Source organism: Rhinatrema bivittatum, chromosome 18, assembly GCF_901001135.1.
Source record: "Rhinatrema bivittatum chromosome 18, aRhiBiv1.1, whole genome shotgun sequence".
NCBI lineage: Eukaryota > Metazoa > Chordata > Amphibia > Gymnophiona > Rhinatrematidae > Rhinatrema > Rhinatrema bivittatum.
Window position 1 is genome coordinate 2176095 of NC_042632.1, and position 25526 is coordinate 2201620.

The following is a 25526-nucleotide window of genomic DNA, read 5'->3' on the forward strand; positions in this document are numbered from 1 at the left end:
GGGTTTTTTCTTTTACATCGATTTCAGATAGACGTTCAATCAAAATTGAATGGTTTACTGTGTAGAAGGATGTTGATAGGTCTAGTAGGACTAGAAGGTAGCTGTAGCCGTTGTCAAATCCTTTGAGCACGTGCATTTAATGATAGGAGTAGTGATTCGGTGTTTAGTTGTTTCCTGAAGCCGAATTGCATGGGAAGTAGGATGTTGGTCCTTTCCAGGTGATCACTGAGTTGGGAGTGGACCATTTTTTCAATATGGCAATGAATGGTAGGTTTGATATGGGTCGGTAGTTTAGTGGGTTTTCTGGATCAATGTTGGTCTTTTTCAGTATGGGTTTGATAATTGCTGATTTTAGGCAGTCGGGGTAGTTTCCTTCAGTAAGGGAGAGGTTCACGATGTCGGTTAATGTTTTAGTTATTGATGGCTCGATGGCTTTGATCGTCTGTATGGGTATACTATCGATAGGGTGCTTAGCTTGATTCATTTTTTTGATGATATTTTGGATTTCCAGTGATGATGCTGAATCAAAGTTGGGCCAGTTTGGTGTTTGATTGATTTGTATTTTTGGGTCTTGCATGTTGTTGTTGAGGTTGTTGCTTATGAGGTTTTTGATTTTTTATGTTAAAGTTGTCTGCAAAGTCGTTGCTTGAGAGCTTGGAGGTTGGTGATGTCTGGTCATTGGAGAATTTGGTTAGGCAATGTACGATATTTAAGAGCATTCTTGGGATGTGTTGAAATTTGTTTGTTTTTTTTTGAGTAGAAGTCTTTTTTTGCATTATGGATAAGTTTTTTGTAGTATGCTAAGTGTGATCAGTAGGCGTTCAGCAGCGTAGTTGTTTTGTTGTTCCTCCAGGTTTTTTCTTTTTTTCGAGTTCGCGTTTGGCTGATCTGATGTTTTCGTTGTGTCATTGGTACCATATCCATCACCAGCCCCACGCTATGGAACTCAATACCAATGGAAATAAGAAATCAACCAAATATCAAAATTTTCAAAAAAGACCTGAAAACCTGGCTTTTCACCAGAGCCTACTCAAACTCACTCAATCAACAAGACCACCATCCAACCAAGCAACCCAACACCAAGAAAAAATGCTCCATCCCTCAATCAATTAAATAACTCCCACCATTTGAACACCTAAGTCAAGATGCAACTGACCTCACTCACTATCCCTAGCATATATGTAACAACATTTTCTTTTTATATGTATCAACATTACCAAATGTATGAACATTTCTGCAATATTAGATTGTTAATATGTAATAATTATTTTATATGTAATCAACTAACAATCAAACTCCAAAACCTTCCTTCTTTTTGACATTTTGCTGCGTTGACTTTTGTAACCAAGTTTATTTCACGAGCACTGTAAACCGTTCTGATGGCAAAATCGAATGACGGCATACAAAACACGTTAAATAAATAAACAAACAAACAAATAAATACAACCCTCGGCCTTGCTAGGGGCGAGGGATCTTCTCTGCAAGGAGTGTGGAGAGTTCCGTTTGAAGTATGACCTGCTGGATGGGCGAACTCCACGATGGACATGAGTGAGAGGTCTCTGGGAGCTGAATGAAGTTGAGACAGTACCCCTGATGGATGATAGTAAGGACCCATCGGTCCAAAGTGATCTCTTCCCAACGACAGGCAAAGCTGATGAGCCTGCTTCCCACGGGGGGATCCGGCGCCAGGGGTGCGCTCAACTGACTTTCGCTCCCTCGCCACCAGTCAAAAGCCCATGGCCAGGGCTTGCTGGGACGTAGGTGCTCGCTGCAGGCGAAGGCGGCCCCTGGAGCTAGCGCATGGCATGCGAGCCTGGGAGGCTGGAAAATAATACTTCCTCTGTCTGTAGAAGGGGTTCCGGGATTCCGGCCTGGAAGATTTCCTGGCCGAGGACAGAACATCAAAGGCACTTGCAGAGAGCTGTGGAAGGGTGTCATGTGGTCCTTCAACTGCGCTCCCGCATCCGGACCTTATCCCCAAAGAGGTTGTTACCTGTGCAGGGGAGGTAAGCTAGCTTTTCCTGTACTTTTGAACGGAGGTCGGAAGCTCTGAGCCAGGCCATTCTGTGGGCACTGATGCTGACTGCGGCTACGTGGGCCGCTGTCTCAAAGGTATCATAAGTGGATCGCACCTCATGCTTGTCAGCTTCTAGACCCAGCAGGATGATGGCCGAGAGCGCCTCCTGTTGCTGTTAAGGCAAACCCTCTTCGAGGTCCTGAACCCGTTTCCAGAGGTTCCGGTAGTAGTGGGTCATGTATAGCTGGTAGGTGGCAATACGGGTGACCAGCATAGCGCCCTGAAGACCTTCTTGCCCAAGGCATCGAGCTCCCTATCCTCTCGACCCAGGGGGACAGAGGCGTGTGTGCAGGAGTGCCAGGCCATCTTTAAAGCGGACTCCACGACCACCGACTGGTGGGGGAGGTGCTGGTTTTTGAACCCCACAGCTAGCTGCACCAAGTAGGTGGCATCAGCCTTTCTATTGACAGGGGAAATAAGATTGGATGCTCACATATCCGGAGGAGGAGGTCCTTGAAAATGTCATGGATGGGAACTGCCATGATCTCCTTGGGAGCGTCAACAAACTGGAGTACTTCCAGCATCTTGTGTCGCGCATCCTCCTCCATGAACAACTGGAAGGGGGGGGGTTTCAGCTATGGCCCTGACAAACCCCATGAATGACAGATCCTCGGGGGTCAACTGGTGCCGTTCCTCTGGCAGGGAGGGCTCTGAGAGGGAGTCGTCCTAGTAGTTGGAGGACGACTCCATGGAATCATCTCCCCAAGTGTCATAAGGCCCTTCCTCCTCACTGGGGCCGTGGCGAGGGTGAGGCCCATGAAGAGTATCAGCCCTGGGCTCTGATGACTTCGGAGGTCTCGAGGGCCCCGTGGGAATCAACGGTTCCTCTGACATAAAGGGGACTGGAGGCCACGGGAGGCCGGAAGGACCCAGCAAGGGTTCAGGGAACCATGGCCTCAGAAACATGGTACCGGCTGTATCTTCCTCCTCGGAGGACCCAAGGATCGGGATTGCTCTGGTGGGGAGCATCTGTGACCACTGAGGAACCGAGGACCCCTCAGGCACCTGTTGCGTCAGTAGGGCACCTAAAAGGACTGTCCAGATGCCCCAGCAGAAGTGATAGGATTGATGGCGGAGGCTCGGGCACCGGTATGACGGCCGGTGGTGCGGGCGGCTCAACGCTCTGTAATGCTTTGAGCACCACAGACTACACCCTGCGATCCAGTTCCTCCTGAAAGTCTGGTGAGGCTAGGACTGAGGGAAGGTTGATGAGGCATCACTGGCCCTTCCTTGGGTCTCCAAGGTAGCACGGTGCCTGGCACTGATACCGGTGGGGAATGCCTGGGACTTACGGAAACATTGGAGAATGGGGCCTCCGATGGTCAGTGTCGCTTCAGTGGCAGTACTTCTTGCAAGGCGAGAAGTCTAGAATCGACCGCAAAAAAAAACACAAAAAGGGCAGTAAACCTACCACACCGAGGAGGCACCCACCGCGAAGGGGGACCCGACAAGGAAAAACATGAAAAAGACTTGTGTGATGAGTTGAGCCAGAGCGGAGTCTCTGTGCTGTAGAGCTCTGGGTGTTTTCATGGTTACTTTGCAGGAAGGAAACTACATTTCCCAGATGCCCTGGCAGTCAGCCCCAGGAAGGGTTGGGGGCAGGGAAACACAGGGGCGGTTTCTTCCTAGGGAGGGGCACTCTATCTGACATAAAGAGAGTAGCCCTCCAAAGAGGAAGAGAGGAGAGCTGGAGGGAAGGCAAGTAAGATCCAAAGCCTGAGGCTGGGGGATGGTGCCCAGGTAGACCTTTTCCACTAAAAGCTAAGTCAGCTCTAACAGGGTTCTTTCACTTTTAAGGTCTGTGTAACAGTTGGTATGGATAAGTGTCTTCAGCAGTGCCTTGAGGGTTAATTAGAGGGATTAGCTCCAGTGGCGTTGAAGAAGCTGAGGTAGGAAGGTTTATGTAAATGTGGGGAATGCTTATTGTGGGGGTTGGAAAGAAGCATAAGTTAGAATGAAGAATAGAAAATGGTTTTAGGACTGCACAGCCCGGGGAGCTTGTAGCAGCGAAAAGAGTTGTTTTACTTAATTAAGGCAGCTGGAGGAAAAGAGGTAATTAGGACCTGGCAGCTGGCCTAAGGAGACGTTCCTGCAGTGCGGGAGGTTCAGTACTATGTTATACTTGGGGGAAGAAGAATGTACTGGGGGAAAAACCTACTTTGCCCACATGTTGTGCAGGGGAAAGTATACTAGAAACTCAGAGTGAGAAGCTTGGTTGGTAATACTTGTTAAGTTGAGTGTTTTTCCTTTCTGTGGAGTTTGGTTTAATTAATAAACTTCAATACATGAGAAGCTTCTGCCTGAATGTAATATGTTATGTTAAAGGGCTGCCAGGGAGGTGACCCTTACTCTAGTGGAGAATGAGGGAAGTTTGGTCTCAGGGGCCTAGTTGTAAGAGGGCCTTCCCTTACAAGTGGTGCTGACCCATAGCCTCCTTGCCTTATGGTTATCCTCTACTCCTGTCTCGCGGGAGAAACTTTAAGAAGGGATCTGCTATAAAGGACTTTGTGGAAACAGTCCTTGATAATTAGCCCCGAGCCCGAAGTCACCGCTGAGGACCTGCCACCAGGGGCACCTTCATCGCCACACTTGATATTGTTGAGAAAAACAAGAAAACAGAAGAGCTCCACAAACCGCAAGGCAACTGCACTACAGAAGAGAAGAGAGTGAAGGGGATCCCGCGTGGATGCGCGGATAGCAGCATGCTGGGCATGCTCAGTGTGCTGGTCAAAGCTTCTAGAAACTTTGACAAAAGTTTTCCATGCTGGGCTCCATTGGACGATGTCACCTGTTGAAATCCGGAAGTGGATCCTTGGGCCGACCCCTGCTGGGAAGTGGTCGGGAGGCAGACACGCACAGCCGTAGATGAACCTTCGCCTGGAAACCCGTGACGCCCCCAGAGGAGCTGTGAACGCCCGGGTCGCTAGGACTTAGGTGGCTTCACCCTGGAAGTCCGAGGTCCCCCCAGGAGGAGCCCGTAGGGACCCGGACCGCTGGGACTTAGGCGAGGACTGGCGTGGAAGGACCGGACCGGAACTGGAACAGGCGTGAAGGCAGGAGAGAGAGATGCACCGTGAACAAGGCAGGCAGCTGGAGTCTGGAGCGAGAAAACAATCCGTGGTCAAGGCAGGCAGCAGGAATCAGAAGCGAGGAAACAATCCGTGGTCAAGGCAGGCAGCAGGAATCAGAAGCGAGAAGACAATCCGGGATCAAAGCAGGCAACAGGAAACTGGAAACTGGAATGCTGAGACTGACAAACAGAAACAGGAGCACCTGGAGCAGCAACTAATCCACCGAAGTGAACTCGTTGCAAGGCAAAGTAGGAAGGAGTGAAGGCGACTTAAATTCCCCGCCGGTGCTGACGTCAGAGAGGGGGCGGTTCAGCACATCCGGGTGCTGGACCGTCAAAAGCCGGCCCCTCGCGCACGCGCGTTCCCCTTCGGGGGCGGAGCCATCTCCCGAGCTCGGCAGCGTCCTCCACGAGGGAGGATCACCGCCATGCGGCCAGGCCGGCCCTGGCTCCCGCGGCTTGCGGCAGACCCCCGGACCCAGCTGAGGAGGTAGGAGCCCGGTCGCTGACGCGGCGACCGCGGCGATAACAGTCACCCACATGTGAGGACTACCATCCTGCTTGTCCTAGGAGTAAAGTTCTAACCTCTTTGGCCTTTTCTCATAGGGAAATATTTCTATCTTCTTTATCATTTTGGTTACCCTTCCCTGTTTACCTTTTTTAAATTCTGCTATATCTTTTTTCAGATGCAGTGACTAGACATGCACACAGTACTCAAGGTGTGGCCACACCATGGAGTGATACAGAGGCATAATGATATTCTCTGTTTTATTTTTCATTACTTTCCTAATAATTCCTAGCATTCTATTTGCTTTCTTAGCCTCTGCCCCATGCTGAGCAGAAAGTTTCAACATATTATCCATGATGACACCTAGATCCTTTTCTTGGGTGGAGACTCCCAATGTGGAACCTTGCATTGTGTAGCTATAATTTGGGTTGAAACATAGAAACATAGAAACATAGAAATGACGGCAGAAGAAGACCAAACGGCCCATCCAGTCTGCCCAGCAAGCTTCACATTTTTTTCTCATACTTATCTGTTTCTCTTAGCTCTTTGGTTCTATTTCCCTTCCACCCCCACCATTAATGTAGAGAGCAGTGATGGAGCTGCAAGCAAGTGAAATATCAAGCTTGATTAGTTAGGGGTAGTAGGGGTAGTAACCGCCGCAATAAGCAAGCTACACCCATGTTTATTTGTTTTACCCAGACTGTGTTATTCAGCCCTTATTGGTTGTTTTTCTTCTCCCCTGCCGTTGAAGCAGGGAGCTATGCTGGATATGCGTGTAGTATCAGTTTTTCTTCTCCCCTGCCGTTGAAGTATAGAGCTATGCTGGATATGCGTGAAGTATTAGTTTTTCTTCTCCCCTGCGGTTGAAGCAGGATATGCATTGAAAGTGAAGTATCAGGCTTATTTGGTTTGGGGTAGTAACCGCCGTAACAAGCCAGCTACTCCCCGCTTTGTGAGTGCGAATCCTTTTTTCTTCTCCCCTGCCGTTGAAGCAGAGAGCTATGCTGGATATGCGTGAAGTATCAGTTTTTCTTCTCCCCTGCCGTTGAAGCAGAGAGCTATGCGTGAAGTATCAGTTTTTCTTCTCCCCTGCCGTTGAAGCAGAGAGCTATGCTGGATATGTATTGAAAGTGAAGTATCAGGCTTATTTGGTTTGGGGTAGTAACCGCCGTAACAAGCCAGCTACTCCCCGCTTTGTGAGTGCGAATCCTTTTTTCTTCTCCCCTGCCGTTGAAGCAGAGAGCTATGCTGGATATGCGTGAAGTATCAGTTTTTCTTCTCCCCTGCCGTTGAAGCAGAGAGCTATGCGTGAAGTATCAGTTTTTCTTCTCCCCTGCCGTTGAAGCAGAGAGCTATGCTGGATATGTATTGAAAGTGAAGTATCAGGCTTATTTGGTTTGGGGTAGTAACCGCCGTAACAAGCCAGCTACTCCCCACTTTGTGAGTGCGAATCCTTTTTTCCACATTTCCTCTTGCTGTTGTAGCTTAGAGTGATGTTGGAGTCACAGTAACCATGTGTATGTTTATTGAATAAGGGTATTATCTCCAGGCAGTAGCCGTCATTCTGGCGAGCCACCCACTCTTTATTGACGGCCTCTTGATTTTATGGATCCACAGTGTTTATCCCACGCCCCTTTGAAGTCCTTCACAGTTCTGGTCTTCACCACTTCCTTCGGAAGGGCATTCCAGGCATCCACCACCCTCTCCGTGAAGAAATACTTCCTGACATTGGTTCTGAATCTTCCTCCCTGGAGCTTCAAATCGTGACCCCTGGTTCTGCTGATTTTTTTCCTATGGAAAAGGTTTGTCGTTGTCATTGGATCATTAAAACCTTTCAAGTATCTGAAAGTCTGTATCTGCTCTTCCATACGTGCTTTACGTTGCACTTGTCCATATTAAATGTCATCTGCCATTTGGATGCCCAGTCTCACAAGGTTCTCTTGCAATTTCTCACAATCCTCCTGTGATTTAACAATTTTGAATCATTTTGTATTATTAACAAATCTGATCACCTCATTCATTGTTCCCAACTCTATGTCATTTATAAATATGTTAAAAAGCTGTGGTCCCAGTATATAGATCCTTGGGGCACTCCACCAGTCACCTTTGTCCATTGAGAAAATTTACCATTTAGCCCTACTCTCAATTTTCTATCTTTTAACCAGTTTTCAATCCACAATAGAACACTGCCTCCTATCCCATAACATTTTAATTTCCTCAAGGTTCTCTCATAAAGTACTTTGTCAAGCGTTTTCTGAAAATCTAGCTCATAAACTAGCTCATCTTTATCCCCATGTTTATTCATACTTTAAAAAAAAACAAAAATGTAGCAGATTGGTGATGCAAGGCTTCCATTGTCTAAATCCGGGCTGGCTTTGTCCATTAAACTATGACTATCTATATGTTCAGTAATTTTGAACTTTATAATAGTTTCAACCATTTCCCCAGCATTGTCGTCAGGCTCACTGGTCTGTAGTTTCCTTGATCACCCCAAACCCTTTTTTAAATTAGCATTATGTTGGCCACCCTCCAATCTTCAGTTGCTGTAACTGATTTTAATGCTAGTTTACAAATTACTAATAGTAAGTCTACAATTTCATTTTTCAGTTCTTTCAGTATTTTGGTCCAGGTTATTTGCTTCTCTTTAGTTTGTCAATTTGCCCTATTACATTTTCCAGGTTCACTGAAATTTGTTTCAGTTCCTTTGAATCATCACTATTAAATACCACTTCAGGCATAGGTGTCTTCCTCAGTAAAGACCGAAGCAAAGAATTCATTTAATTCCTCTGCTATGGCCTTGTCCTCACTTAGCACCCTTTATACCCCCCAATCTTCTAATGGTCCAACTGTCTCCCTTGCAAGCTTATTTCAAATGTACCAGAAAAAGTTTATTATGAGTTTTTGCGTCCACATCAAGCATCTTTTCAAATTCTGTCTTTGCCTTTCTTATCAGTAGTTTGCAACTAAATTGCCAGAGCTTATGCTGTTTCCAGCAAAACTTTTATCCTGTTTGACTCTATGCCCACTTTAACATATATCACATCCCTCCACCAATTTGATCTATCCTATCATTGCAATATAATTTGTATCTTGATACCATAGTGTCCCACTGGTTAACCTCCTTCCATCAGGTCTCTGAGTTGCCAAATATATCAACCTCTTCATTCAGTGCTATACATTCTAACTCTCCTATCTTATTTTTTAGATTTCTAGCATTTGTATACAGACATTTTAAAATATGTTTTGTTTGTATGAACAGCCTGCTTATCATTTGACAGGGGTAATTTGGAATCTGTCTGCTCTTTACTTAAAAGCACCTGGGCTACTTTTGCATTTACTGGGATGTCCAAATTTCTGTTTTGGTAGTATCCTTCAAAATTACATCATTCCAAACCAAGCACTTCTGAGCAAATATTGGCTTTCCCCCATAATCTAGTTTAAAAGCTGTGCCATCTCTTTTTTTTTTTTTTTTTTAAAGATAGTGCCAGCAGTCTGATTCCACTTTGGTTAAGGTGGAGCCCTTCCCATCAGAATAGACTCCCCTTTCCCAAAATGTTCTTCAGTTCCAAAGAAACCTAAAACCCTCGTCCCTGCACTATAATCTCATCCATGCATTGAAACTCTGGAGCTTGGCCCACTTCTGGGATCCTGTGCCTTGAAATTAGCTTCCAGACCTCTCTCTTGTCATTGGTACACACATGTACCATGACAGGCGGGTCCTCCCCAGCACGCTCTAAAATCTTATCTAGGTCCGTAACACCTTCTCACATCTACTATCTTCGAACCAGGCAGGCAAGTTACCAAGCAATCCTCATGCCCACCAGTCACCAGCTATCTACTTTCCTAATGATAGAATCACCAAATATAATGGCTATCTTAATCCTTTTCCCCTGGTCACAGACCCCTGCATATACATCCTCAGTGTGAGAGGATAAAGCTTAACTTGGAGGGCAGGTCACATCTATAGGATCACTTCCTACCACACCAAGGTGATGGTCACCTGCCAAGTGACCTTGCTCCTCCAAAGCAGTGCTAGGGCTGCTAAACTGGAGTTGAAATCACTCTACTATGTCCTTGAAAATCTCCATAAATTGGACTCGTTCTGAGAGCCAGAAATACACATACAACCTCTCACCAATAGGTAGATAATCACACATGCAAAAGACTGGATAGCCCCCATCTCGCTATTGGGCCTCTGTCCATATCTTACTTTATTGAGTTGATAAAATGTTAAAGGCTGGTAAGGAGTAGGTATCTCTATTTAAGGTTTGCTAAATGTGTTTAGGGTGTTTAAATTTGTCTTTTTAAACCTATGGTTTTTAAATTTAATAACTAGGTGATTAATGTTAGTGAATGACCAGCAGGAGGACTAAATTTAGTAAATAACTAAAAATCAAAGTTAATTTAATATTATTTTAAGTGACTGACTTATTTTGAAGACTTTCCTCATAGTGGGGGCAATTATATATCAAAAAATTAGATGGGGACGATGGGAATCAAACTAACAATTACTTACCCAAGAACTAGTACTCTCACCTTCTCAGATCAAGTAAGTGACCTCTGCAAATTCACAATTCAAATACTAGCAAAGAAATACTCTTTTTTAAGAGCTTGGAGAATCAAACTTTACTTTCCCACAGCACAGATGATTCTAACACTGGCAAAAAAAATACTAACTTTTACTAGCTCAGAGAATTAGCCTATTTTCCCACTACACACTGGCAAACAAATACTAACCTTAAAATCAGCAAGCAATTCTGCCACTGGCAAACAAATACTATCTTAACTATCTCAGAGAATTAGTCTATTTTCCCATTACACAAACAATTCTAACACTGGCAAACCAATATAAACAGCCAGTAATAAGTTAACCCCCCAAGAATTTATTTTTTTTAATTTTCTCAAATTTTAAGTGCTTCTTCCCAGCAAGTCCAAACTTAACACCAGCAGATGAAGGTTCTGCTATCAGCAGTCCCTCTGGACTGAGATTTGCTCAGTTTTTACTTTCTAATATATATATATATATATATATTTGCTTAAAAGGCAATTCCTTCAAACTAAAACACTTCCATCTTCTGTGATTTACACTGCAAATAGATTACAATTAGCCCCTTTCCTGTTCCTTAACAATATTTCTCCTTAACACCCTCTCACATCAAACACTAGTAACTAGTTGTCCAGGAACAAGTAGCCTTACATTCTCAGGTATAGGTGCTACACTGTATTATACAATACAGTTTACACTTATATGCTGTCCTTCTCCAAAAAGGACCCAAAATGGCTTATAACATAGGAACATTGCAAAACAATAGCCCATCAAAACAATATGAAATATAATCAAGAAATCCATACTCTACTGTCATGACTAGGCAATCCAGACATATTGGCACCATACACATGAGCATGGTGGTTTGGATGTTTTGTCTGCACAGTTCACCTGATTTGTTCTCTATTTTCCACTGAAATTATAGTGAGATCCTAAACCAGATATGCGTCATCATGTATATGAGTACTCACTCTCAGGGTCATTCATTATTTTGCGATGTGCCGGAATCACGTCGGTATTATTAAAATTAGGTGAAGGAGTGTGGGAGGAGTTATCTCCCAGTAGCGCTGGGGGCGTTAATGTTTTTCACATTATTGCTGGCAGCACCGCGGGAAATAACTACACCTTTTCCCGTGGCACTATGGGGGCGATAGTGTGTAGCCGGCTGCCCACTATCGTCCCCCCCGCCCCTCTTTTTTCACAACTCATCATTCTGCTATAAATATAGCAGATTGATGAATCTAAGGGTCTGTATCTTGTTTCTAACAATTACAATCATTTTTTAGACTACTATGTTATATAAGAATTTGATACTTTCTAAATAGCTACATTATTATATCCACAGATAGAGAAGATATCATCCATTAGTGATACTGATATAAATAAAGAGACTGGCACCAATTAGTAATGAAGATTTACATAAAGAGCAGGCGTATGAATCATTTGTGGGCAGACTGGATAGACCATTTGGTCTTTATCTGCCATCATTGCTATGTTATATATATAAATTTATATAAGGAGAAGCACATTTCATCCATTAATGATACAAGTTTACATAGGGAAGAAGAAATATCCACCATTAATGATACAGGTACATAGGATGAATGACAGATTTACAAAATGTTCCACATATTGTATGGAGGATAAGTTCAATCAGTTAGAACTGTAAATTGTACCTTTCTTCCATTTGTTTTGAAGTAGGTATCATGTGAATTGTTTTTACTTCCAGAGAAGATACCATTTCATTTTTTAACTGTACTGAGGACTCGGCACTCTGTGGAAACAAAACTGATAAAATTTTCATTGAACTATTTTTCAAGACGTCAAAGAATTTAAAAAATATGATAAGCAAAGCAGCAGTGATTCTTAATCATGTGAAGGGCAATTTTCAAATTAATCTATGTGCTTAATCATAAAGTTAAGTAGCTAGATCCCTTAACTGAAACTATTTCACTGCTGAGCAGCTAAAGATGGCCATCTCATTTTACTATGCAGCTATATTTAGCCTTCAAAATGCAGGGGTTCACAGAGGTGTAATTTGGTCAGGGGAGACAACTGTGATTGTATACTGAATATTACAATAGATGTGCTTAGTTCTCCCCGCCTAACACTGTTCATTCTAATAACAGGGGCAAAGTAAAGTTTCTACTAATGTAGTTTTTCTTTGAAACTTTGCTAAAGGTATGCAGTAACAAAAGTACTCATGTATTTTGCTGATATGCATCTTTACAAAAGCTGGGTCTTATTTAAGAACTCTGAAAAATTTAAAAGACCACCAGAAAATCATGTAACCACAGGTTACATTTATATACAGTTTTTCTTCTATTTTATTCTAAGAATGCTTTAAAACTAGATATTAGATTTTAGATAAACCAAAATCTTCCTCCTTGGAGATTCATTATCGTGACCCCCTGGTTTTACAGCTTCCTTTCCATTAGAAAAGATTTAATTTTTGTAAATCATTAATTGCTTTCAGATATTTGAAGGTCGGCATCATATTGTCACAGAGAGGATGGGGGATTCCTCCAACAGGAGCAGGCCTGGACACTTGGGCAGAGCCAGATAGTGTCTTCCGCCTAACCAACCAGCCACCCCCCCCCCCCCCCTTTGGGCTGAGCCCGCAGGTTCTGGTGGCTAGCAGGGCTTTCCAGGAGCATTACATGGCTGCCAGAGGTCAGGGCAAGGAGTGTTCAGACAAAGTCAATGTCCAAGCAGGTGGTCAAGGCAGGCAGCAAACAAGTGAGGTCAAGTCCAGAAATAGGAGTCAGCAACAAGATCAGTCCAAGGAAGGCTCACAGAGAAGGCAAGGCAGCATAGGGGAACCAGGTGGAAGCTGTGTACTGGCACTGGCGGTAAAGGCTGGGACAAGAGGCAAGGCAGACATGGGAGACAAGGACTAGAACCTAAGGCCCACAAGGAACAGGAGCCACCAGGGGGACCAGGCAGGATGAGACAAGGACTTGATAGGATCATGAGAACAGGGCAAGGAATGTACAAATACAGGCTAACAGGAAGCTAATGAAAAGAAAAGAACATGTAAGGCAAGACAAGGGAGAGAAAGACAAGGAGGCCTACACAAGCCACAAGATAAGGCAGAGTGAAGCTAGAAGGCCCGAAGACCACAAGGCAGGGAAGGAAGGTCACAGAGGCCATTCAGTAGCAAGGCAGGGTGAGCCAATGCAAACAGTCAAGATGACAAAGGGTCACTGAGTTTAGGAGAGACAGGGCTAAATAGGGCTGGCCTTGCTGAGTCATGGGATCATCAAGGAGGTGGCTACAACAGAATAGAGTGTGGCTCCGTGAGGACCTCTTCTGGTGGGGGGGCTAGCAGCCAGTTCTTTATATATATTTCACCTGTCTCTTCTCTCTTTCAGGGTATACATATTACAGATGTGCATTCGTTTGTGACGAAATAGGAAATAGAGACAATATTTCCTATTTCGTTGCATTTCGGGGGGGGGGGGGGGGGGGGGCGACGAAACGATAAGAAAACCCACGAAATTTCGTGTGGTTTTCTTATCGTTTTTGGGGAGGGGAGAAAGGGCACATTAAAAAAAAAAAAACAAACCCATCCCAACCCTTCAAATTTAATTAATTGCAACCCTCCACCCTCCCGACCCCCCAAGTCTTGCCTGACCCTGCCCCCCCCCAAGACTTACCGAAAGTCCCTGGTGGTCCAGCAGGGTCCCGGGAGCGATCTCCCCCTCTTGGGCCATTGGCTGCCACTAATCACTAATTTCTCAATACATATTTTTATGCCCATTCCACTGTTTTAGCCTATTCCATTGTACACGCCCAGCCCATTGTTTATGCCCTTCCCTTTGTTCATGCCTGTTCCATTGTTTTGTAACTTCGCAATTCTTTAAGATGGCGCCGGCCGTCCATTGCTCCTACCATGTGACAAAGGCCGGCCAATGGCACCAATAGCCCTGTCACACGGTAAGGGCAAAGGGCCATTGGCGCCATTTTGATTAGTGGCAGCAGACGGCCTGAGAGGAGGAGATCGCTTCTGGGACCCTGCTGGACCACCAGGGACTTTTGGTAAGTCTTGGGGGAGGGGGAGGTCAGGCAAGTCTTGGGGGGGGTTGGGAGGGTGGGGGGTTTGCAATTAAATTTAAAGGGTTGAGGTGGGTTTGGGGGTATTTTTTGGTATTTTTTTTTTTTAATCTGAAGGGTTGGGGCGGGTTTCAGGCATTGTTTCGGGGGGTAGATGAAATAAAATTGGCCCGAACCGCGGGAAAATGAAATTTCCCACGGTGAGCCGATAACGAAGGCCAAACCAAAAGATTCGGCCAAATCACATCTCTAAATCATATTAAGGTCTACATGGAATGAGACTGAAGGACCTTAATATGTATATCTTGAAAGAGAGAAGATACAGAGGAGACCTTCAAATACCTAAAAGGAATTAATGATGGAATCCATTGAAATCAAATATTTTCCAATGGAAAGGAAGCTGTGAAACTAGGGGTCACCTTAGGAAACTCCAAGGGGGAAGACTCAGGAACAATGGCAGGAAATATTTCTTCACGGAAAAGGTGGTTGAACATGGAATGCCCTGCCAGAAGAGGTGGTGAAGACAAGAATGGTAATGGAATTCTTTTGAATTGGGATAAACATAGAGGATCCCTGTTGCCTAAAGAATGGAAATGAAGAAATTATACATAAAGTTAACATTTCTGCTTGGGGGTAGTCTGAATAGAGCAGCAGTTTCTACTACTCTTAACAGAAGGCTTGAGGGTAGACTTCACGGAGAAGTAGTTGCTACTACCCTAAAAAACTTGCTGGGCAGATTAGATGAACCATTTTGATCTTTACTATGTTATCATTCACTACGTTACTATGTAAAATTGCTTGCATGTTTTTATTTGTGTACCGTAGCCCCTGAGGCAGCTCGTGTGAGCGAAACTTGGCCAGAGTCGGGCAAGTTCAATAAAGTCCATTTTTTCCGATTCCATCTTGTCATCCTTTTGCTGATAAAGTATTGTAACATTTTTTATATGGAGTATGTGTTAAGAATTTGTATTGCTTATTTACTCAGGTTTGGGATTTGAGATGACCATTCTTCAGCGCGAGCCCGTTGCTCGGCCTGCCGCAAAATCACAGCCCTACCAAAACGAGGCCACCACAATGCAGCCAATCAGCATCTAGCCCGCGGGGATTTAAATCCCGATCCTCTCGGGCACCATCTCTCTTCGCTGGACTAGCCGGGGGGAAAGCCTGCGCAATCGGCGCCTTGACCTGCCGGGGTAAGGCTTTCAATTGTCTCTTACCCCAAGCCGTCTCAGCGCCGCCTGCGAGCTGCTAAATCGCCGCTGCTCCATTCTTCAGCGCAAGCCGTTTGCTCAGCCTGCCACAAAATCACAGCCCTACCAAAACGAGGCCACCAAAACGCAGCCAATCAGCATCTAGCCCGCGGGGATTTAAATCCCGATCCTCTCAGGCGCCATCTCTCTTCGCTGGACTAGCCGGGGGGAAAGCCTGTGCAATCGGCGCCTTGACCTGCCGGGGTAAGGCTTTCAATTGTCTCTTACCCCAAGCCGTCTCTGCGCCGCCTGCGAGCTGCTAAATCGCCGCTGCTCCATTCTTCAGCGCGAGCCCGTTGCTCGGCCTGCCACAAAATCACAGCCCTACCAAAACGAGGCCACCACAACGCAGCCAATCAGCATCTAGCCCGCGGGGATTTAAATCCCGATACTCTCAGGCGTCGCGCGCACGAAGGAGCGCAACAAAGGGGCCAGCCCCTTTGTGCGCCCCTTCATGCGGCCCCTGAGTAAAGCCTAAGTTTGTCAATCCTGGTTCTAAAAAAAAAAAATGTATATGGCTTCTTCTCCTACTATCTAATTTTGACTATTCTCTAGTACCCACATTTGTAAGCGGCTACTTAACTTTACCTACCGACCTAACTGAGCACTGAGACCTATTGGTTTTTACCATTCTGTAAGGAATACCCTGCCTAAACTGATCATTCTGCTATCTGTTTCGCCTTCTGTTATATAGCAAACCACGTGTTCCCTGTACTAGTAACTGACCTAATCGGAAGCCAGCAAGAATAGAAATTCCATACATTTTAAAGCTCAGGAAGTGCTACCAAATAAACAACATCAAACATCCATTTTTGAGCCCTTTTAAAATTCAGGACTGTCTCTCAATAAAAGAGACCTGCATATACTCATTGCCATTCGGTACTGCATTAATCTACATCACAAGTTATACACTATTTTGCTTGTTGCTACTCACTAAATTTAAAATGATTTCACACTATATTCCCACTATTAAGTATTTCAATGCGAATTATAAACCGGCTAGATGTATCCAACGCTCACCTTTAATCAGAACATTAACTCCAATTATGGTTACACCTATCACTCAAATGTTAGGTCTATTAACTTTCTCGATTTTTCTCTTAAATACACAATCACTACAAAAAAAGATCACTCTACTAAGTGATATTCTCACTGATGAAAAGCCAGACATATGTGCGATCACCGAATCATGGCTGAAAGACACCGACACAGCCATAATAAATCAACTACCCACTGACATATATAATGTTTTTTCCATTCCAAGGAACAAAAAGAAAGGTGGAGGCATTCTCTTGGCTGCCAAAAAGAAATTCAATTTTACAGTTCAAGCTACTTCACCATTTCACAAAATTGAAACTGGCCTTTTCAAATCTAAAGAATTACAAATCTGCCTGATCTACTCCCCCCCAGCATACTTGAAAATAACCCATCTTTCCTTACAGAATTCATCACCAAAAACATGGATTTACATCTCCCAACAATTATACTCGGGGACTTTAACTTACACTTTGATCGGCTCCCGCTAACCCCAGCCTGCGAAGCATTAATGACTTCTATGAATGCCCTAGGCTTTCAACAAACTGTGACCAACCCGACTCACAAAGCTGGTCATACCCTTGATGTCATTTTTACTAACTCCCTTATTGAAACAAAACACCCCCGCTGCACTCCTATTCCCTGGTCTGACCACTTTCGGATTGATACTTCATGCACAATTAAGCATTCACCAAATAATGTTCACAGCAAAAAAACTATCTACTTCCGAAAACAAGGTCAAACAGATGAAATTATTAATGTGATATCAGAAGATTTTAAACATTTAGATCTCTCTGATGCAGAAACAGCAATCTCATCTTGGTTTAAAATTACCAGTAACATAGCAGAGAATCTCTGTCCAATACAATCCAAAGAAATCAATACTGAAAAGACAATTAAAAAAAAACCTTGGTATACTCCTGATCTAAAAGCTATGAAAACAGAGCTTCGAAAAACAGAAAAAGTATGGCGCAGAAATCAAAATTCTACTACTTTATTAAAATTTAAGTATTTACTACATAAATATTGCCAAAACACCGATAAAACAAAGAAGGATTTCTACACGGCCAGAATCCATCAATATCAATTCAACCCTCAAGCACTCTTCCAATATGTCAAAAGCCTTATTACTGCACCAGCTCTTACTAACTCAAACAATGACGATGATTCAAAATGTGAGGAACTAGCTATGTATTTTTATAACAAAATACAATCAATTATAATGCGATTTAAGTCACAAATTACACTGAATTCAAACTTTAATTTTAACTCCACCTACATTAACAATCCTACTGATCATACCGCTACTACATACTCTAATCAAACTACATCAGCCACTCAAAATAAAGCTGAAACAAAGCTTACCAATCTTGAAATTACTACTGGTATTGAAGTTGAATCAATTCTAAAGAAAATGAAACCAGCTCTCCCCCCACAGACATCATGCCTACTAAGATTCTCCTTGCAATACGTTCAACTATAGCTAAACCCATTGCAAAGATTCTTAACAAATCCATCACCTCAGGCATTGTTCCTTCAAACATGCTATCATAACTCCTACATTAAAAAAAGCAAACCTAGACTCATCTGATCCAGCAAACTTTCGCCCAGTTTCTAACCTACCTTTTCTTTCAAAAGTAATAGAAAGAATCATCAACAAACAACTAACTGATTATTTAGATGAACATCATCTACTCTTCCCATCCCAATATGGGTTTAGAAAGTATCACAGCACGGAAACTCTTTTAATATCTCTTTCAGAGGTGTTACTAAAAGCTTTTGATACTGGAAAATCATATCTTATCGCTCTTCTTGATATTTCAGCAGCATTCGACACAGTAAATCACAACACCCTTATTAACCGCCTCTCTGAAATTGGCATTACTGGCTCAGCACTACTATGGTTCCAGTCTTTTCTGAGCAACAGATCTTACAGTGTTAAATGTGGACAAAGCGAATCCAAACCAAGAAATCTCTTCTCAAGGAGTCCCACAAGGATCCTCTCTTTCCTCTACATTATTTAATGTTTATCTTACACCACTATGCCGGCTACTCTCTAAACTGGGTCTTCAACATTTTATCTATGCAGATGATGTACAGATTATTATTCCTATTACCAGTTCAATTACAAATGCCCTGAGCTACTGGAATGCAGCATTATTAGAAATTAAATCAATTCTTACGGACAACCAATTAGCTATCAACACCAATAAAACTGAGCTTATGATTATATCACCTCCAAATAATACAATACTGAACAACTCCAGTCTCTCACAAAACATCTCTACAATGTCTCAGCAAGTACGCAGCCTTGGCGTCATTATTGATAACAATCTTACTTTCAAAAAATTCATCGCTGATACGGTTAAAAACGGATTCTTTAAACTACACACACTCAAACGCATTAAACCTCTTTTATACCATTATGATTTCCGTACAGTCTTGCAAGCAACGATTTTATCAAAAATTGATTACTACAATGCACTGCTATTAGGTCTACCTAAAACTACAATCCAGCCATTGCAAATGTTACAAAATGCAGCTGCCCGCATCATCACTGACTCGAGACGCCATGAGCACATCACTCCAGCACTTCAGTCATTGCACTGGCTACCCGTGGCTTCCAGGATAATATATAAATCCATGACGCTTATACATAAAGCCGTTCACAACAGAGATATGCTATGGTTCAATAATCAATTACAATTCAAAACATCAATCCGCCCTACTAGATTCCAACATTTAGCGAAACTGAAGATCCCTGCGCCTAATTTGACCAAACTTTCGACTACAAAAGAACGTTCATTCATCATTGCTGGATCCACAATATGGAACACTATGCCCTCTGAATTACGCCAGGAACTTTGCCACAAAAAATTTAAACAAAACCTAAAAACCTGGCTATTCAAAAAAGCCTACTTTCAATAAACTGAATTCTATTATATACCTTTCAGAATATTTCTACAGACACTATTATTTTGATTTTCTTTATTTTATTACAAAGTTATACTTGGTTTTATATTCATGTAGTTATTATGTTATATTGTAAAGCTCTAAGCTGAATTAATGTTTGAATGTAAACCGAGGTGATGTTTCTTACGGACCCCGGTATATAAAAATCCTTAAATAAATAAATAAATATAGGAAGAAAACCGACTGCAACTCTGTTATTGTTTGATAGCTGTCATCCACATAGCATGAAGGAATCTGTACCTGTCAGCCATTTCTTTCGGCTACGCTGTGTTTGCTCCTCATTGATGGAATTTAAGGAGCAAGCTGTTATTATGATACAGACTTTCAGATACTTGAAAGGTTTTAATGATCCAAAGGCAACGACAAACCTTTACCATAAGAAAAAAATCAGCAGAACCAGGGGTCACGATTTGAAGCTCCAGGGAGGAAGATTCAGAACCAATGTCAGGAAGTATTTCTTCACGGAGAGGGTGGTGGATGCCTGGAATGCCCTTCCGGAGGAAGTGGTGAAGACCAGAACTGTGAAGGACTTCAAAGGGGCGTGGGATAAACACTGTGGATCCATAAAGTCAAGAGGCCGCCAATGAAGAGTAGGTGACTCGCCAGAATGATGGCTACTGCCTGGAGACAATACCCTTATTCAATAAACATACACATGGTTACTGTGACTCCAACATCACTCTAAGCTTCAACAGCAAGAGGAAATGTGGAAAAAAGGATTTGCACTCACAAAGACGGGAGTAGCTGGCTTGTTACGGCAGTTACTACCCCAAACCAAATATCCAAATTACTACCTCCACCTTCCTCTATTCCTGATGCCTTTCAACTAGCTTGATCACTCCATTCTTATACTTCACTTTCAATGCATATCCAGCATAGTTCTCTGCTTCAACAGCAGGGGAGAAGAAAAACTGTTACTTCACACATCCAGCAGAGCTCTCTGCTTAAACGGCAGGGGAGAACAAAAACTGATACTTCACGCATATCCAGCATAACTTCAACGGCAGGGGAGAAGAAAAAAGGATTCACACTCACAAAGCGGGGAGTAGCTGGCTTGTTATGGCGGTTACTACCCCAAACCAAATGTGCCTGATACTTCACTTTCGATGCATATCCAGCATAGCTCTCTGCTTCAACGGCAGGGGAAAAGAAAAACTGATACTTCACGCATATCCAGCATAACTTCAACGGCAGGGGAGAAGAAAAAAGGATTCACACTCACAAAGCGGGGAGTAGCTGGCTTGTTACGGCGGTTACTACCCCAAACCAAATGTGCCTGATACTTCACTTTCAATGCATATCCAGCATAGCTCTCTGCTTCAACGGCAGGGGAGAAGAAAAAAAACTGATACCTCATGCATATCCAGCATAGCTCCCTGCTTCAACGGCAGGGGAGAAGATAAACAACCAATAAGGGCTGTATAACATAATCTGGGTAAAAACAAATAAGCATGGGTGTAGCTTGCTTATTGCGGCGGTTACTACCCCTACTACCTCTAACTAATCAAGCTAGATATTTCACTTGGATGCAGCTCCATCACCGCTCTCTACATTAATGGCGGGGGTGGAAGGGAATTAGAACCAAGAGCTAAGAGAAACAGATAAGTATGAGAGAAAAAATGAGGGAAGCTTGCTGGGCAGACTGGATGGGCCATTTGGTCTTCTTCTGCCGTCATTTCTATGTTTCTATATTATGCAGGCTTTCTATATTATGCAGGCTTTCTATATTATGCAGGCTTTCTTTCTAGGGAAGGGGTAGCCACGAAAAGTTATTAAGAGAGTCTAAAAAAGGGCACGTTTTTGTGACCGTGAATGGCTGTTCTATAATAAATCCTCTACTAACGATAGGGTTGCATGCATTTTACTGCATACCCCTATTAAATATAAGATAGTAAACATCATTATATCTCATTGGTTGATGCTAAGAGAATTTGACATCTTTAAAGAGTTTCCCTTGTTTGCTTATAAGTGGGGGGAAAACCTGAGAGACGAATTGGTCTCTTTTTTATCTAATTCTAAGAATGTAGATGTTCATATTTCTAGGGGACATCATCCCTGTGGTGGCTGCAGTGTTTGTGACTTGTCCTTAAGCTTGGAGATATTTGAACACCCTAAGACATCACAGATATTTTGATTATGGTCATCATAAGAAGCATAAGAAACTGCCATACTGGGAGAAACAAAGGGTCCATCAAGCCCAGCATTCTGTTTCCAACAGTGGCCAATCCAGGCTACAAGTATCTGGCAAGTACCCAAAAACTAAGTTTCTCACAGGACAAGCAGGATGGTTGTCCTCACAAATGGGTGACATCGAGGATGGAGCCCACCACGGAAAACTGTCAAAGTTTAAACAGAACTTTGACTGGCCCCTACTGGGCATGCCCAGCAAGGCACTGACCCTGCAGCCAGCAGGGGTCTCCCTTCAGTCTTCTTTTTTCCGCGCAGCAGTTGCCACGCGGTGAAAGGAGCTCCCTTACCACGTTCCTGACAGGAATTCGGTACTTTTCTTTCCGAAGAAAATTTGCCCCTCAGGGGTCTCCCTTCGACAAATTTTTGTCACCTTCGCGGAAACCGGTAAGTTTTTTGCCTTTTTCCTCGACTACCGTCGAATTTGGCCCTCGAGGCCTGTTGGCACTTACCGAGCCCGCGACTAAATTTGGCCTTAAGCCATGGCAACGGGGTTCCGTCGATGTCCGGATTGTACCCGGACTATGTCAATCACAGACCCCCATAGGGTTTGTGTTTTGTGTTTGGGTAGTGAGCATGATGTCCTGACTTGCACCAAATGTGCCCTAATGACACCTAAGGGTCGCAAGGCCAGGATGGAGAAGATGAAGCTCCTCTTCCATGCACCCACCCCAACGCCATCGATAGCATCGACGTCATCGGAACCGGCACCGTCGAAATTGCACCACCATCGTCAACCCTCCGGTGACCGTCCACCATCGATGACTTCTCGGCCGTCGACTCCTGTCCCCTCCCCGGATGGGCGAGGAGACCGGAAGGACAAGCATCGCCATCGACGGCACAAGTCTCGGCCTGTCGAGGATCCACAGTCATCGACCTCTGAACAGGCCGAACCACCGACTAAGAGGCCTCGATCAGACTTGGCACCGTCCACGTCTCGTTCGCAGGCATCGAGGAAACCCTCACCCTCTCGGGGTGTGGGAGCCGTGATCCCACCGGTTACGGTGGTCCCTCCGGCTCTGCCTCAGCCTCCTTCTCCCGTCGAGCCGGGTATTGTTACCCCTGGTCTCCGGGCTGAACTGGACCGGCTGGTCCAGGAGGCCATCGAGAAAGCGATGCAAAGATTCCAACCTCCATTGGCACCGTCTCCGGCACCGATTCCGGCACCGCCACCGGCATCGACCCCGGCACCGACTCCGCCACCGAGGAAGGAACCGACCACCGAACCTTTGGTGGAAGCGCTGGCACCGCTACTACAACGTATGGAGGCACTTGTACATGCCCTTCCATCGATGATTCCAGTAGCACCGACAGCGCCATCGTCTCCGACTGGATTTTCATCGGCGGGAGAAACACCGTTCCTGATTCCCCCTTCCGGGGTGGTCCCATCGGTGCCTTCTCGTATATCTCCACCGATTTATCCTTTGGCTCCATCGGTTCCAAGACAGGCACCGACTCCATCGGCAGCACCGAAATCCTCGATGCCGTTCCCAGTACCGATTGTACCACCGGTTCCTCCAAGGTTTCCTTCGATGCCTTCGGATCCTCAACCAGGTCCATCGGGGCTTCAGCCCCCAAGTGATCCCTATGATACCTGGGGTGATGATACATCTTCTGACACAGATTTACCATCACCGCCTTCTCCTACAGAGAGTAGAAAAAGATCTCCTCCAGAGGATCTCTCCTTTATTAATTTTGTAAAGGAGATGTCCGAAATTGTACCTTTTCAGCTGCAATCTGAGACCGATGACAGACACCAGATGATGGAACTGCTTCAATTTTTGGATGCTCCAAAAATCATCGCTTCCATCCCCATTCACCAGGTGTTTCTCGATCTCTTAAAGAAAAACTGGGAATCTCCTTCATCTGTATCACCAGTTAACAAGAAGGCTGACTCCACATATCTCGTCCAGTCAGCACCAGGCTTTCAAAAGCCTCAACTGGATCATCGCTCTGTTGTGGTTGAGTCCGCACAAAGAAAGGCCAAGCGTCTAAAGCCACACTCCTCCACTCCGCCGGTCAAGGACAATAAATTCCTGGACAGTGTGGGACGGAAAGTGTACCATGGAGCTATGCTGATTTCTCGCATAGCCTCATATCAACTCTACATGACGCAATATAACAGAGCCATCCTTAAACAGATGCAAGATTTTGCTGACACATTACCTGACCAATACCAGCCACAGCTTCAGACCCTTCTTAACAAAGGGTTTGAAGCAGGGAAGCACGAGATCAGAACGGCTTATGACATCTTTGATGCCTCCACAAAGGTTTCAGCTACTGCCATTTCGGCCAGACGTTGGGCTTGGTTAAAATCATCCAACCTTCGCCCAGAGGTCCAGGATCGTTTAGCGGATTTACCCTGCTTAGGGGACAATTTGTTTGGAGAACAAATTCAGCAAATTGTAGCTGAATTAAAAGATCACCACGAGACGTTAAAACAACTTTCTTCTGTTCCGTCTGAGGTTTCCTCCAAACAACCACTTAAGAAGGACTCTAAGAAGTCGTTCTTTCGGCCACGCCGTTACTACCCTCCATCGGCCAGGCCTCGTCCAGCTCGATCCTCTACTAGGCCTCAGCCGCGTCAGCCTAGGAAACAAAGGCCTACTGTAGCCCCTCCTCCTGGGCCTGCGGCTGGCCTTTGACTCCCCTGTAGGGAACACATGCCAAACCCCTCTTCCAGACATTCCTGTAGGAGGTCGACTGTACCATTTTCTACAACCTTGGTTGCAGATCACCTCAGATCAGTGGGTGCTAACAATTATCGCACAGGGTTACCACCTCAACTTCATAACTCTTCCGGCAGACTCCCCGCCTCTTCAAGCGTGGAGTCTATCCACCCATTTGGCTCAATTACAACAGGAAGTATCTCTTCTTCTGCAATCAAATGCTATAGAACCCGTTCCTCCCTCTCAACGAGGCAAGGGATTCTATTCCAGATACTTCCTAATACCAAAGAAATCAGGGGGACTACGTCCCATTTTGGACCTTCGAGCCCTCAACAAATACCTTCAAAAAGAGAAGTTCAAAATGGTAACCCTAGGCGCGCTGCTCCCTCTGCTACAAAGAGGGGATTGGCTGTGCTCTCTCGACCTCAAGGACGCTTATACCCACATTGCGATCACACAATCCCATCGCAAATATCTGCGGTTTCTAGTAGGCCACGACCATTATCAATACCGTGTCCTACCTTTCGGTCTGGCTTCTGCCCCACGAGTCTTTACCAAATGTCTCGTAGTGGTAGCAGCATTCCCAAGGAAGAAAGGTGTCCACGTCTACCCCTACCTGGACGATTGGCTAATCAGGGCCTCCACCCAACAGATAGCTCAATCCTCCCTAAAATTGACAATTCAAACACTCCTTTCCTTAGGGTTTCTTGTCAATTACGACAAATCTTGCTTAGTCCCATCTCAAACCTTATCCTTCATTGGGGCAGACTTGGACACCTTACAGGCAAAGGCTTACCTTCCTCTTCAGAGGGTCCACACCCTAATATCCCTGGCTCGCCAGCTCCAGTCTCAGAACACTGCCACGGCTCGCCAGTTCCTCATTCTCCTAGGACACATGGCATCCTCGGTTCAAGTCACTCCCATGACCCGACTAGCCATGAGAGTAACACAATGGACTCTACGACACCAATGGATTCAAGCTTTTCAGCCTCTGTCCTCCATAGTCACAGTCACACAAGCACTGCGCCTATCCTTAACCTGGTGGACGACTCAGGTCAATCTCCTTCAGGGCTTACCTTTTCTTTCACCGGATCCGCAAGTAATCCTAACCACCGACGCTTCTCACATCGGTTGGGGAGCCCATGTGGACGACTT

At 44.6% G+C, this 25526-nt stretch overlaps 1 protein-coding gene across 4 annotated transcripts in view; it reads right to left on the bottom strand.

Annotated features, from left to right (window-relative positions):
• The window catches only part of RUFY1 (RUN and FYVE domain containing 1), a 653398-nt gene that overhangs the window by 223141 nt on the left and 404731 nt on the right, over positions 1-25526 (bottom strand). For all 4 annotated transcript variants that reach the window (XR_003853338.1, XM_029583262.1, XM_029583264.1 and 1 more), the window contains exon 12: positions 11878-11975. Coding sequence is in view for 3 of the 4 variants with exons in the window: in XM_029583262.1 (XP_029439122.1) it covers positions 11878-11975 (98 nt within the window). In the remaining variant the exon portion in view is untranslated. The remainder of the gene's footprint in view (positions 1-11877; positions 11976-25526) is intronic.